The 16,535-nt window shown below is 23.2% G+C and overlaps 1 protein-coding gene across 1 annotated transcript; it reads left to right on the forward strand.

The window, feature by feature from the left end:
- The first annotated feature begins 5,648 nt into the window (after positions 1-5,648).
- LOC145838674 (uncharacterized) lies at positions 5,649-10,798 on the forward strand. Its single transcript, XM_082946298.1, has 3 exons — positions 5,649-5,823; positions 7,534-7,689; positions 10,199-10,798. The coding sequence occupies exons 1-3, from the start codon at positions 5,662-5,664 to the stop codon at positions 10,340-10,342; spliced, it is 462 nt and encodes a 153-aa protein (XP_082802424.1). The 5' UTR covers positions 5,649-5,661; the 3' UTR covers positions 10,343-10,798.
- Positions 10,799-16,535: the final 5,737 nt, after the last annotated feature.

Raw genomic sequence — 16,535 nt, forward strand, 5'->3', positions numbered from 1 at the left:
CGTGCAAAATTCCTTACTGGACACAATTCCAAACTAGTTTTTTTTTTGTTTTGAACTAATCTTACTACTAATTTTACTTGTCCTTAAGCCTTACCCTTGGTCGGTAGGCGATTTTGGATTTGAGTGACGCAATTTTTGTTAATTGTGCGCGAGTTGCAACTTAGCGTCTCTTGTTTTGTTTATACAATCGTTAATATTGTTTACTTATATAGAATTTTCAAGACAAAAAAATATTACTTTTGTACATATTATGAAAAATTTAATTTTCTTATTGTAGTTTAGTTTACATTGATTAAGTGTAAGTTACAGTATAAAAGTTCAAAAATTCAAACAACTATCTTAACTTTAATCCAATTTTTATTTAGATTTAAGCTTGAAACTTGATGTTTACAAACAAATTCCAACACGCCATTTCATTATTCTAAATTTAAAACGTTTAAGCTAGAGTTAGACTATAACTCATTTTATTATTAGTTAAAGAAAACGTATTACTAACGGTAATAGTCTAAAGTTAATTTAAAATGAACTCTAGTAATGAACCAAGTCAAAATGCTAAAAAAAGCGTCATTATACTATAAGTGTTGTTGTTGACTGCTTTAAAGTGGGACAAGATCTTTTTTTGATACAATTTAATAATTTGACTCTGATATTTGTTTTTACTTTGCTGTAAAATTGTTTATTCAGTTATCTAAAAATATAAATATTTTTGAAAACTGTTCAAATTTAAACTCAGCTAATTTTACAAAACAAAGAATAAAAAGCTATAAATACTTGTTACAAGTTATTAGTCAGACAGAATATAAAAACAATCACTACTTATGGAATTTTTTTCTTATCATAGCAAGTACTTAGTTTAAAACATAGTTGATAATAATAATTTTCTAAAAATCGTGAACATTTTGTTCTTAACCTTTTTTCAATTCATCAAAGTAATTTATAAATATACAGTATTTTTAACATTACTGCTAGTAAAAATATATTTCATTTTATAATTAATGTTTTTGGAATTGTGAATAGTAAAAAGTTCAAATGAGAAAGTTGAGTTTGTAAAGTAGCTAAAATTAAAGTTGAGTTGTAAATTCACAGCTTTCAATTAACCCAAAAAAATTTAAAGTAACATATAATCATGTATTTATAAGTATTTAAATATTTCTTATTCTTAAACTACTTAAGAAAATTATTCAATGTAATAAAATATTTTTCAATTAATTTTTATATTAATAGTAAGTTTTTATATACATACGTAGTTCTTATTTTTAACCATCTCTGTCCAAAGTATATTAAACAAAAAGAAATTCAAAACAATTTTTTTTTCTAAGGAGTAAATTGTTATTAAGTTTTAAAAAAAAATATCAATTAGGCTATTTTCACATACCTTTGCTAAAATTACACTTTTTTAAATTAAATATAAGATAATGACTTTATTCAATTGACCAAAATACTGAAGTCAATATGAACTTAAAAATAATCGGACTAGTTTGATGTTTTGTTTTTGAATTTTGTGTCAGTTTTTATCTTTTAACTTTCAGATATTACACTTTTTTTCACAAGCTTGGTTTACTTACAATTGCCAATTGTAATCAATTCTCACCCAATTTTTTATTAGTTTGTTTATTTATATATATTTTGTTTTTTTAAATTTATTTTATATTTTTTACTACACTGTTAACCCTTACCCTTGGTGCGGTTCTTGGATTTGATAGGAAATTGTTTGCTGGAGCCACTTATATGACTAGACTACTTACAATATGAACTATAAAATTAATAGTTTATAAACTAACTGTCTATAAAATAAATATATATATCTTTAAACTTTTATATGTATTGCATATCATACCAAAATACATGTCATACATATCATACTTTAAAAAGTTTGTAAAAAATCAAAGTTTAATTTTCTTATAATTAAAAGTCTCAAAACATAATCAACTTTTCATTGGTAATATAAGTTGTGTTTTTTTTTTCAAAAATGTACTTAGACAAACCTATAAACCTTGAACACATTTAAAGAAATAGTTAAATTATTTTTTAAACATTTTATAATTTTGTGTTGTGTGATGCATATTATATTTTTGTATTATTATATTTTATATATTATTTGAGACTGCTAAAGTATTCAATTAACCATTACGTTAATATACAACAATATTAAAATAGCTCATAAGTTGAATTGTTTGTTAGTTTTTGTAAATTCTTAAAACTATAAATTATCCAAGTTAAAAAAAATTTAAACTTAGCATTTAATTTAATTTAGAACTTGAATTCAATCAACAATAAATGTAACGGAGTAAAAAAAAAAGATTAGCTTCATATTTTTTAAAATGTTTCAGTTACACATGTTTTGAAAATATCATTATGGCTATAACTGTTTGCTATTCCAAGTTTTTCACATAAGTCTTGATTGCCTTACTGTAGAAAATCTTTTTGGCAAAAATATATTACCTTTATCTAAAGACTTGTCAACTTAATTTAATTTCTAGTTAACACAAAGTTAGGTAATCTTGCTTACAATTAACACTAAAGTATTAGGTGAAAAAGTATTAAGTTTTTTTTATTTTTAATAAATTGAAATTTAGCACTATATTTTTATTAACTTTTTAAAACTAGTTGTGTAATAATATAAAACTAATCATATAAGTATATTGTATCTAGATATTTTGTTGTTTGAGGTATTTGTTGTGAAGGTTTTTGTAGCTATGTGTATATTATGATTAGAATGGTACTGACACCCAGGCTGTAATAACCACTAAATAAACAGTATTTGTTTAACAAATAGTTTTACAGTGAAATAATCTTTATGTTTTTAAGCAAATAAATTTAACATTGGGTTTTAAAGATTTTACTAAACTTATTAAAATATGTCATTTATAAGTGATAGTATAGTATATTAAATAGCTTTTAAACCCTTGACAAATAATGCAACATTTGTAATTCTTGAAAGTATAAACCTCAAACCTAAATTAAAATTTTAATTCTATAAAGTCTTTTGTTTTTTACTAAAAGCTTAAAAATACAAGTCAGTTTTTACTTATTGTCGAAGAAAAGCTCAGACCCCTTTAAAACTTCAAAAATATATAATGTATGCTCTGCTCAGTGCAGTTTTAAGACTTTATTTTGTTTTAAAGTTGTTTTTAGCTTAATGTTAATTTGTACCCTGCTAGAATGTAAAAATAATGCTAGTTTATCTGGGTAGTTGTCTAAATTGCACGAGCGGAAAAAATTGCACAAATATACTTTTGCACAAAGGGTCACTTTTGCACAAAGACACTTTCGCACAAGCAGACAATTTTGCACAGGTTAACTTTTTTATTTTATTTTACCCTTAACCCTCACCCTCGGTTAGTAATTTTAGTTTTAAATTTTTTACTATCACTTTTACTCCTAACCCTTACCCTCGATTGGTTGCTTTTTTTTTACTATTTTTTTTTAAATTTTTATTGTTATTTTTTATTTTTACTGTCACTATTACCCCTTACCCTCAGTCAGTAACTTTTTTTTTATAATTTTTTTTTTTCTCTGATTATTTTTAATTTTTATTTTTTTCTGTATTTTTTTATTGTTGTGAAAAAATGTAACTTGTGCAAAATTGACCCTTGGTCTAAAACTATTTTTGTGCAACTTTGTTACCTCATACAATTTTGTGCCCACGTGAAAATTTGGCTTTGTTCAATTTTGTTATCGTGCAATTTAGTAACCTTGTGCAACTTTGTCTTCATGCAATTTAGACTCGTTCCTAGTTTATCTATCAGTAATTCTTAAATTAAAATTCTTAAAAGTAAGTCTTTCTTTTACCCTTTATCATAAAATCTGATTAAATAGCTAGTTTAGGTTAAAATATTGTTGTTTTTAAATCCTTAAGTATGAACTATAGTACTTTATTATTGGACTAAAATCACTTCCTTTTTAGAGTAAAATGATTTTTATCATATTTTTCAATTAAATGTGCTAAAAACAACAATGTTTTCTATGCGATTTTTTATTTATTAAAAAAAATAAGTCCATACAAGTTTAAATATTTTTTTTTTACAAAAATAAACATACAGTTTTGCATAAAGTCTTAAGTATAAATTGTAATTAATTTTTTATAAAAAAAACTTTTGAAACAATTGTTATTGTAAAAAGTTTTGATGCATAAATGTAGTCAATTTTTCAATCTAGTTTTCTCGCAAATTTTAAAATTTACTTTATATCTTTTTTCTTCTACTAGTGACCATAAATTTTTAGCAAAGATTTCTTAAGAAAAACTTTTTTTTTTGTTCTCAAATTAAAACAATATTGAAAAATAAAAGTTTAAGATAAAAAAAGGAAATCTTTGGATCTTTTTTTTTTAACATATCAAATTTTCTACACTTAATAAATTTGAATAATGCTAACGGGTTTAATGTAAAAATTTAAAAAATATCTAACAATGAATGATAGATAGATTTTTAGATAATGTTTTTTTATATTTTTTAGTTTGTGCTTAGCTTGATTTGCAGTAATCACCTATTGTATCTTGCAAAGTTTTTTTATTTTTTGCAAAGGGATAATCTTATAGTTTAATAAAATTGTTTTGAAAAAATATCTCTGTACAAGCAAAAACTGTAGTAACGTAGTTATAAAATGAAGCACTACAATTAAATAAAATTAAAAAATAAATTGGAAGACTTGGTTACTAAAAAAATCAAGTTTGTATGGTTTGCTTAAGGTAATGTTTACACAGAAATTAAGCATACAAAATTGCACAAGGGGAAACAATTTCAGAAGTGCACAAATTTGCACAAGCAGACAATTTTTAAGAGTTATTATTTTTTTTTTATTAATTAATTTAAATATTTTTTTTTACTATCACTGTTACCCCTAACCCTCGGTTGGTAACATTTTTTTTCTTTGATTAGTTTTTTTTTAATATATATATATAATTTTTTTATTTTTACTATCACTGTTACCCCTAACCCTTACCCTCCGTCAGTAACTTTTTTTTTGTTTATTTTTTTACAAATTATTTTTAGTTTTTTTTTCTGTTTATTTTTTTACACTCGGGTAAAAATGTAACTCTGCAAAATTGTCTTCAAGCAGTTTTGTCCTCTCATGCAATTTTGTGCCCTTGTGCAAATTTGGCTTCGTGCAATTTTGTGCTCTGGTGCAATTATGTCCCCTTGTGTTATTTAGTTACCTTTTGAAATTTTGTCTTTGTGCAATTTAGACACGTTCCCTGTTTACACATTAAAAAGTCTGTGCAAGCTAGATACTTATGTTGGCAGGCCAAATCTTGCCTAGGGTCCTTACGTTACCACCCCTGGTTTAATCACTAAGATGAATTAAAAAAATACGATAAGTTATTTTAAACAAATAGATCTACATATAATTGTTTAGTACATTCTAAATAAGTTTTACTTTTAATAGTACTGAGTTTATTTTTTTACAAGTCTTATGAAATCAAGCTAGCTTTCAGTAAGTCAAATAAATTTTTGTCCCTGGCAATAGTAACTTTTGTTATAATCAAATAAAGTTTTTTAATTAAAATATAAGTTGTTAAATGTTGCATTTTGCTACAAACAAGTAAATTATGAACTTATTATTTTGGTATTAGATTTTTTTAATAAATTGGAAGGTATTGTAACTTAACGTTTTTAAATACTTAATTACTATACACTTTACAGCTTTGAAAATTGAGTAAACATGTCATTACAAATTAAGATTAAGACTGACAGTAAAGTTGAAGTCATCCAATGTGAGAATTTAGGATTAACAGTAATGGATTTGACCCATTATGAAAAGCTGTTTAGAACAATTGTGAAAGAAACGGTCATTGAAGATTTCAGTCCAAAATATGTATACATGGTAAATTGTTACATTTTTATTTAAACACTATAAAAGTATATACCTAGTTTTATCATTGTTTTAAAGAAATCAAGATTGTTTCTTAAATGAGAGCTTGAATATTGAACTATAAGTAGTTATAAAGTCAAAGGATGGTTGGGTCAAATATTTTTTTAAGAAAATGAAAAAAGGCTTTTATATGAAAGTATAAACTATAGGTTAGTTTTTATGCAAAATAAATTTTCTATTAACAATTGATATACTGTTAGTTATGCAAACAGTTTGTTTTACGTTGTTTTTTGAGATAAAAAAATAAAATTTTCAGAAACTGATCTTTTAAAAATATTAAAAGTATTAGTAAAAATTATTGTCAAGTAAAAAAAAGATTTTCTTCGAAAGTTTTAAATTTCCTGAATTATAGTAAAAGACTAATTAGTTAAGAATAAGAAAAACCTAAAATAGACTTATTTGAAAAATAAGGAAAGATATAATTTCAAAAAATATAATTTTCCCTTTTAGTTTGCACAGTCTATTTTTAGTTTATATGAAAGCTACCGAGCTCACCAGTTTTAATCTCTCATATCTCAAAAACTACTTTAAGCTTTACTAAGCTGTAAATAATGGGTTTACAAATGGTAAAAAAGTCTAATATCCACAAAGGTACACTTTTGTACAAAAGGTCAAATATGCACAACAACACTTTTGCACGGGGTCTATTTTGCTTAAAGACTTTTTTACACAAGTTGCATGGGATAAAAAAAAATATTAACTTAAATTTTTTATTATTTTTTTTACTATCACTATAACCCCTTAACCCTTACCCTCTGTTGGTAATTTTGTTTTTTGTTTGTTTATAATTAATTTATCAATTGTTTTTTTATTTTCTAGTTTATTTTTTATATATATATTTTTTCCTATTAAAAAAATTTTTTTTACTCTTGTGCAAAAATGATCCTTTGTGCAAAAGTGACCTCTGTGAAAAAGTGTCCCTTTGTGGAAAAATGTCTCTTCCTGCAAAAAAGTCTTTGTGCAAAAGTGTCCCTTCATACATATTTGACTCTTTGTGCAAAAATAACGTTGTGCATATTTGATCTGTTACGGTAAAAAATACTTCTTAGCATAATTAATAAATAAGACAAAATTTTAAAATATAAGGTTAACCCTATATATGACCTAACAGAATGAGATAATTTCATTTAGTTTTTGACATAAAGTTATTTTATAAAGAAAGATTTTACAAAAGTGTAAATAATAGGAAAAAGTATCATTGCTTTACTTAATTTTTGTTTGATTTAACTAAAAGTTTTTCTTTTTTTTAGTTGGTTTAGGTGAGTGACTCGAAATCTTCAAGAAACAATTGTTAAATAGTTATAAATACAATAAAACAATTGATTAATTTTTTTTTCTTACAAAAGTATATTGAAAATCCTCTATCAAAAAACTATTTTAATCCAATAAAAATAAATCATAGGCTCTTAATTGAAAGCTTAAAGTAAAAGATATAAGTTAGTTTATATTAATAAAACTAAGCTTGAACTGTACTCTAACCATTGTTATATAAAGTTTCTGCTATAGACCTATGCACCCCTATATTTTTTTTTTTTGGAAAAAAATGACTTACTAAAGTATATCTAATTTTTTGAGCTGTAGACTTTAATTGCTGCAAAAATACAACTAGCTGCACAACAAAATATTTCAATTTCTACTCTTAAATTAGCTTCTGATTTTCAGGTTATTTTGTGGATTTCAAAGTTTAAAGACAACTTAGAATTTAGAAATATGAGCGAAGGTGGAAATATTCCGCCTATAGAACAATGGAATCTTGATGTAAAACAATTTTTTGACGATAATATTCGGTCTTATGAAGAGTACTTTCTACTTTTTCAAGTTTGTTATAATTTGAGCTTTAAAAAATTATAGTTTCAGTGTAGTTTTAAACCATTTTTATTTTCAAATGCACAGTGTACTCGAAACTAGATTTATAAAAATTGTCAGTGGTTTTATATCCTAGATAACCCTAAATTTGAACAGGAAAATTATGAAATTTAACCATTACAGAACCTAATTTATCAGGCTTTAAGTAAAGATAATTAAGCAAGTTTTTGCTACATGCTAGTTGTCTAATAAAAAGTAAATTAAAGTAAAATATTTTTGATAATGTGTGTTTTAGATTTAAGTAAAAATTGAGACATTTCTTTGTTTTATCATCTGTTAAATTTTTAGTAGCTACAAAATATAAAACGCTTTTAATTCAATTTTTTTGTTGTACTGTAAAATCAAAATAAAATCATGTTAAAAAAAATTAAATTTAATAATAAGTTTGCAATGTTGATAATCTTCAACTTAAAAAAGAAATTTTCTGGCTTTAATAACCAATCTTTAAAAAGAGATTATCTACTTTTGTGATACTTAAATTAATACTACTTAGACATTAATTATCATTTTTAGTGTTTTTTTTTCAGTTTATTTTATTTTTAATTTGCTTAATTATTTTAAAAACATTTTGATAAAAAACCTTCAAATTTAGTAATCAGTTTTTATTGAAAGTTGTTACGAAAAGTAATGAATTTTATATTATAAAGTTAAGGAAAAGTATAAAAAAAAATTAGACAGTCATGATAGTTTACATTTTATTCACAAATCTATTTGACCAGTGGCATAACTTATGTGTGGTGATGCTGAAAAAATAAACTACTTAAAATTTAATTAAACTTTATGTTAAAATATGCAGTTATGTTAAAACTACAAAAAAGAATGTAGTTTCAAAGTATTAGAGATAAAAATAACGAAAACAGTTTTTTTTGCAACCCATGTAAATCAACTGCGTTGCCACTGATAAAGACCTTAATTATTTTCATTGTGAATTATATAAGAATTATTAAATACTATCTAATTTTTATACTTGAAAGTTTAAATTTTTAGGAATTTTTTATTTAATAGTCTCAATTTAATAATCTTTTTGTTTTAATTCAAAAATTATTTCATAAAACTTTAGGTCTATAACTGCCAAAATAGTTCTGTTTTTGAGATAAGAGCATTAAAATAATTTTTCTTAAATTAAAAAGTTCCCTTCATTTAAGTTGTGATACGTTTTAAGCTTGTATTAGATAAGATAAGTTTATAAATACCATTTTTTATTTCAATACTAGTTTAAGTCCATTGTGAATTAGTTTAAAAGCGTTTTAATTTTATTATACTTTGAATTTAAAAACGAGTTCATTTATTGAAATTTGAAGTTTCATAATTTTTAGATTCGAAAATTGTATAATTTTTTTAAATTTTGAGTAAAAGTATTATTTTCCTAAAAAGTTAAAAAAAACTAATTTTATTTTATGGTTATAATAATCTTAAGTTTTAAGTTTTCCTAAAATTTTTGTCAGGGCTTTTCTATTAATGCAAGGTATATTTCATAAAAATTTGAGGTTAATTGATTTAAAAACGAAGGAGAAGATAGATTTTTTCGTAGACTTTTCAAAATTCTTTGAAAATTGGCAATGAAAAATTTCTTCTTCATACGTTTGTAAACTTATCTTTTTACACAACTGACTATATCTCAATATTTAAATATTGTGTTTTATTCTGTTAAAAGTATCTTATAGTATATTATTATAGATTTTTTGTTAATTTCTGTAAAAAAAAAGTTGGACTCTTTTATGACTTTTGTTTAAGTATAAAGTGTAGATTATAAGTAATTGTATTGCTACAAACTGGACATGAAGCATAAGTAGTAAAAAATTATAAAATACTAATCATTAGCTAAACAACTATGATACTAATTTAATTATATGAGAAGCCATGTACAGACGATATAAGTAGTTTGAAATGAATGTTGCTGTTTATTTTACTACGCCCATTAAAATTATTATGTTCTCAACTTTATTATAATATCAAGAAAATTTTCCTTTTTAAGCAATTGTTTAAGAAACTTAGTAATAGTGTTTGTAGCTTAAAGTATAATGTTTTAACCTTTTAAAGTTACAAACACAGTATGTTGCTTAATTTTTTTTATTTTAAGTCAAATTAATTTTAAATTAACTTTTTTTTGAACTTTAAAGTTTAGTTAAGTTTTATTAAAAATCTTTTCGAAAAAACTGTTAAAATCGTTGAATAAATTGTCAAAAATTCGTGATAACCTTTTCAGTACTGTAATTCGATTTTGCAATTTAAAAAAGTTAGTGAATTGATTTTCCATATTGTAAGAAGTTTAATTAAATTATTAAAAAAAAACTCTGCAAAAGTACTTTACTTTTCAGCAGTTTAGTTTTCTAATCAAAAATCAATTTGCTGATCAATTTGTAACTAAATAGTTGAGCAAATATTTAACTACGGCTTAAAATGCTCTTAAATCCACAACATACCGATGTGTGACAGTTTATGTAATTTAACATTTTTACAGGTCTGCAGTTATTTCAAAATAAAAACCCTTGAGATGTTCACCTACCAGTACATACTGAAGCAGTGGCATTTAATTTCAAAGCACGCAAACGAAAAGTATAAAGAAGATTTTAGACAGTTGTTTAGTCTTTTGCACGGATTTTAAACAGTACTTGTTTTCAAATTTAAAATATGGTCAAGTTGACAATTGCCATCCTTTTTGGTTTACATTGTTAACTGGTCAGGACTCATACGCGTCAGGCTAGTGTTTTTGGAAAAATTGGCAAAATATCAGTTCATATGCTTAAATATTTCAATAAAAGTTCTAAAAAGTTTGAAAGTTTTATATTTTGTACGAACCCTAAAAAGGTACATAAAAAATAACTACAATTATAATATTTTGTATGTTTTATAAAACTTTAGAATCATGTTAAATACACATTGTTTGCTTTTGAAATTTTAATTTAAAAAGTTTTTATTTTATAGATTTCTATTATTTATTATTTTTAGATAAATATCGTAAATGTTGTGGTATAAGTAATTGTTTTTTTTAAATGCAACAGTTGTCCACAAATATAGTTTTTGATGTATTATAATTTAAAAAACAGGTGGGGATACTGGAGTTTTTAAATACCAATTCAGTAAGAAACACATTCTACGTTTAAAATTTATTCGCATGACGACGTTTCGACTTTCAATAAGTCATTATCAACAAATTACTGTGCAAAAATAAATAAAATTAGTGATAAACAACTATTCACTTCACGACCATTAGTAGAAAGAATTAAAGAACATTTAAAGGGCAAAACATCGGTATCGGACCATATTAGCAATTGTAATGTTTGTAAAAATGAAAAAATAACTGCTAATAATTTTGGAATTTTGAAAGAATGTAGAAATAAATTTGAGACCCTAATAAGTGAAGCTCTACTAATTAAACGCTATAATCCAATTTTAAATAAACAATTAATTAAACCGGGTATTACCCATACATTAAGAATTTTTGATTAGTTTGATATATATTAGTGTAACAATTTGTTAGTACTTATGTAAAATGTTTTTTTGTATTAGAGTTTATAATCTTAATTTATAAAATTTTTATATAATGTATCACTTAGAATTTTTTTTTTTGTATACTTAGTTGTTTATCACTAATTTTATTTATTTTTGCACAGTAATTTGTTGATAATGACTTATTGAAAGTCGAAACGTCGTCATGCGAATAAATTTTAAACGTAGAATGTGTTTCTTACTGAATTGGTATTATAATTTGTTTTGAAAATTATACAACTTAAAATATTAAAGTTTTTTGTAACTAATAAAAAATTAACTTCTTTTTACCTTTATTAAAAGGCTACTCTTAATAACATGTTTTTTAAGAATTTTCTGATTTAAATTATTCTTAACCTATTAAAAATGTACTTTATTTTTTTCTCTATTTTGTTAAGTTATCCATTGAAATTAAATGGTTTAAAATTTATAATTCTTGATTTACAGCTTTTTGTTTTGTCATTTTTTTTAACAAAAGCAATACATTTTTTTTTAGTAAAATATTTTTATTATTATTTGTTGCTCAGTAGTTTACCTTTTTATCAACAAACTACGATTAAATGTGTAATTTCATTTTAAATAATTTTAAACAAAAGACTATTAATAATAATATTGTTGTTACAATGTTTCGCTGCTCCGAGTAAAAGAAACAAAAAAGTAAAATAAGATTATAGTTATCAATTTAAGTGAAATATTTAGTTTTCACATTCTAAAAATAAGCAATGACTAAAACTACAAATAACTACAAAATATAAGAAAATTTATCTTTTATAATAATCCTGTTTTTTCAATTCCTAATTCTATTAGTCGTAAACATGTTTTCCCAATATTTATAATCTAAAACACTTGACTATTATTGTTACGACTTATAATTTTAAATATCTTTTTGTAATCATCTACTCATATCAGTTATTTAAGTATAAAACAATTTGAAGCTAATACTAAGCATTAAGAGTGCTAAATTTGTAAGTTTTTCAGTTAATTCATAAATAAATATTCATACTTTTTTTTTTCCAAAACTGTTAAAAGTCAAGTTAAAAGCATTTTAACGTTGTCTTTACAGACCAGTTCTATATTAATTTAAGGAATGATATTTTTCCAAGTTTAAATGGTTATATTTTAAACCTCATAAATTCCAATACATATAATATACAACTAGAGAAGTTTGACAATAATAAGGTTCATCTTAGGTTCCTTTATAATTTATGGGAAATTTTTTATACTTTTGTATATTATACTAGCTTTAATTGGAGTATTTAAATTAAGTTGCTTAGTTTAGTTAAATAATTTTTATTTTTTTGAGTACAAAATATAGCAACATCAAAATATTTTGAGCTGTATTTTTTGCTGTAAACTCTAAAAGTGTTAGCGCTAGCTTTGAAGTAGTAATGAAAAAATACTAACAAAATGGTCACTTAATACTTACCTTGTACTTTTAAGTCGTTATATGTACCCAGATTGATTGAAAACGTAATTTAAATTAAGTTTAAAATCCATATAGCTATTAAAGTCACAATTTTAATTTTCATGCTATTTATTTTTTTATAATGAGTATATAATTAATACTAAACTACTTTTATCAAAGTAAAAATAACGAAATGTTTATAAGGTCTTAGATTTTATTAGAAATTCGAATTTTATACGATGTTTATTGATACTTCTATATTTTGTTATTCACATATTATTTACAATTATGAATAATCAAAAATAGTTCTGTGAAAATATATTTTAAAACTATTACTATTAGTTGAATAACAAAAATATATTCAGTTCAAACTGTAAAACTAAAGTGTTATTCAACATTTAGTGAGTGACATTTTAGAAAAAAAACAACTAATATAATTTTGATTAAAAACACTGAAGTTGTCAAACAAACACAAAGAGCATTATTTTCTACATTTCGAGCACAATGCTTCAGTCTGAATTTCTACACTTTTTCTTTCAGCAAATCTTTCAAAGATGCCCTCATCATTTTCCACCTTCAACAAAATAACTTTTTTGTTTTCTTCATACAACTCGCATTCAGTGGTAAACACACAACTTTCTAAAATCTTCTCAACTTTAATCAGCACTGTAATGTTTAAGCACTTCAAGTTTGGAATGTTGTTGACTATAGGTAACTGAAAAAGATTTACGTTTTCTTGCAAGTAATTGTGCTTGTTATTAACTCGCTGCAAGTCAAGTATTTGAACGTCTGCGCTCCACACAGCTCGGCTTTCACGAATTTTTCCCGAAGAAAACACTTAGCGTATCACACCTAGAACGTTGTTTAAATAAAATTCACTTGTTTCTATGAACTGTATACATGTTATTATGGTCATTTTCCATTTGGAAGGTGTCTTATTTTTACAAAGTATGACATAATATTTGAAATAGTCTTAAATAAATTATTTTACTATGTTTTCAAAAACTAATCTAAATGATAAACGCTTAAAAGCTTTCAAATTTGATAATTGAACCAAAAAACAAAGTAAAAATAAAATTCAAAGTTTTGTTTGGAATGCGTAGCTGATTCTTCATAAAAAAATTGTTTCGTTTAAAACAATATTTAGCCAAAAAAAAAAAGAAAGTTAAACTCCATGTTTTTAAACGATTCAAAAAATATTTTAGTTCAAATTAAAAAAAAGTACTACTAGAGAAAGCTTTTAAAACATATGAGTAAGAAAACCATTTAAAGGTATAAATACTGAAAACCTTGCTGTAGATAGGTTCTATTAAATGCTTGCGTCAAAATAAATCTTAATAGTGATTTTTTATAGCAAATTTCATAACACATATATAAAGTTTAACCCAGTTAAAAACTCTATTATAACAATCTTATATTGGAATTAAAGTAAAGTTTTTATAAACAACTTATTTAGACTAATTTAAAAAGTTTTTAAAACATATTTAACACAGAAATGACATGCCTTTTTATTCGCCGTTTTCACTGTAAAATTCACTTCTAATAAATTTTTTTATTTGTCCTATAGTTGTGTTTTCATCGAAATATTTGGAAGATTTTCTACCAGTAAATTGTTGAAAGAATGGATGAACCACAAATTCGTTAACATTGTACATTGCGAAAATTTGTCTTTGAAATACCTTTTTTGGTGGCATTTTATTTAACGCTTATGTAGTTTTTAGTCTGAGTTTTCTTTTTAAACTAAATACATACGAAAAGAACTTTTTGGTTTTACGAAGTTTAATTTTTATTTAAGTACATAAAACCTTTAAGAAGTATTTTGATCTTTAATAAAAAAAAATTAATAAAAATTCCTTTTTAGTTTGTTTTAAGTAAAATGAAATTTAAGTAAAATATCATAATAAGCTTATATAGTTTTTGTTTTAATAAAATTTTAAAGTAAGACTGTTGCTTTGAAAAAAAAATCTTACTTTAATAAAAAATCTCGATTATAAAATACAAAATTTTACTATCAAAAAACTAAATTTAATTGTAATTAAAATAATTGTAAATAAACATCTTAAACAAATTTTAACTAAATTTAGTGTTTAAAAACTTAATAGTTTTATTTAACAATATATGTAAAAACTTTTTCTTAGAAAAATGGTAGTGTTTTTTTTTTTTAACATAAAAAAAAGGTTGAATAAGATACTTGAGAAACTAAAAAAAGTAAATATTTACTGCTTAATGACTTTAAAATACTAGCTAATATTTGTCCTAACTTCGATTAATTTACAAGGCCTTTCCAAATTACTGTTTATTAATTTGGAAGTTATTTAAACAAACTAAAAATCATTAGAAAATAATGTATACCAAATTAGAAAAACTAAGTTATTTTCAAAGCTAATATTGTTCGCTAAACTATAGTCGATAGACAATTTATTGCTAATCTGAGTAACCTATCTGTCAAAAGTTGCAAGTTAACTTAAAAAAAGTGTCTTATTTTAATTTTTTTAACTTGCTGGCACCTACTGTTATGTTTACTTGCTTATTTTATTAAGTGTTGACTGTGTATAATACCAATAAAAGAACTTATAGCTTCTAGGCATAACTATTGTCTTTGTTATATGAGTTTTTCGTTAAACTTTTGTAATGTTTACAAATTTAAAACCTATTGTAAAAACAAATTTATAAAAAACAAGAACTTTTAAAATTTTTCTGTTTGTTTTTCGATATAAAGACTTACAAAAAATAGTTTGTTGAAAAATAAAAACAAAGAAGCATGTGTTTTATATATATAGTTGTATGCTATTTGCTTTTAAATTTTAAACTATAAAACTTCTCGTTTTTAAAAATTTAATAATTCATAAGTCAGATTTATTTATTTACTTGGCTATTAATTAAAAAAATAAAACGTGAATTTAATTTTTGTACATAAGTGTATAAAACGAAGTAGTATGTTGTTTTAAATCTATACTAATCAAAACTTTGTCATTATAAAAGTTTTAACAGAGAAGATAAACTATGATTCTGTAAATACTTTATTTTAATTTATTCAAGTCTTATTACACAAAACTTTCTATAAGACCCTAAAACATTTAAGTAATGTTTGTAAAATAAGTTTGAGTTGATATTGATTAAGAATAAAAATAGTTTTAATATATAAACGCATTAAAAGAAATCGAAACTTATACATGCGAGCGAGTTCGTTAAAGTTGATAGTTTAATAAATAACTTTTTATTTCAAAGTACTTAAGTTGGTTTAATAAAGAACTTAACAAAAAATAACTAATAGAATCTATATAAGTTTTCTTTTTTTTGTTGTTCTTTTTAATTTATTTTTAATAGCTTTTTCTATTCAAAAAAATGTTTGATTACAAAATTCAAAGTTTCATGACTAAAAACTTTACCTTTATATATTCCATTATTAAAAAAGACTTATAATAAAAAATTAAGTTATATAACACTATAGCACTGTAAAGTATTAATTCACTAAAGTTAAGACGTTGAAGCATTTTTTTTCAGATGCTGCCTAAAATGTTTTTATTTTTTTGTTTTCACTTACTGTATTTACAAATTAGCAATACTTTATAAATAAGACTATACTAATCTTAATTTGTTATTTTACTATAATTAGTGTCAAATAGTTGTAATGAACTCAATATTTTAATTTTATGCATTTAAAAGTTTCTTATACTTATACTACTTCAAAAAGTATTCAATCTATTAAATATTTTATTTTCAATTATTTTTTATATTGTTTTAAGTTTTTATATACACTTGTAGTTCTTATTTTTAGCCATCTTTGTCGGAAACATATTAAAGAAAAAAATTCTAAAAATTTAATGCACTATACATTGTTATTAAGTTTAAAAAAATAGTATCAATAAAGTTAGTTTCACATACCTTTGCTAAAATTAAACTT

Source organism: Thalia democratica, chromosome 6 (assembly GCF_965202585.1).
Source record: "Thalia democratica chromosome 6, ktThaDemo2.hap1.1, whole genome shotgun sequence".
Taxonomy (NCBI): domain Eukaryota; kingdom Metazoa; phylum Chordata; class Thaliacea; order Salpida; family Salpidae; genus Thalia; species Thalia democratica.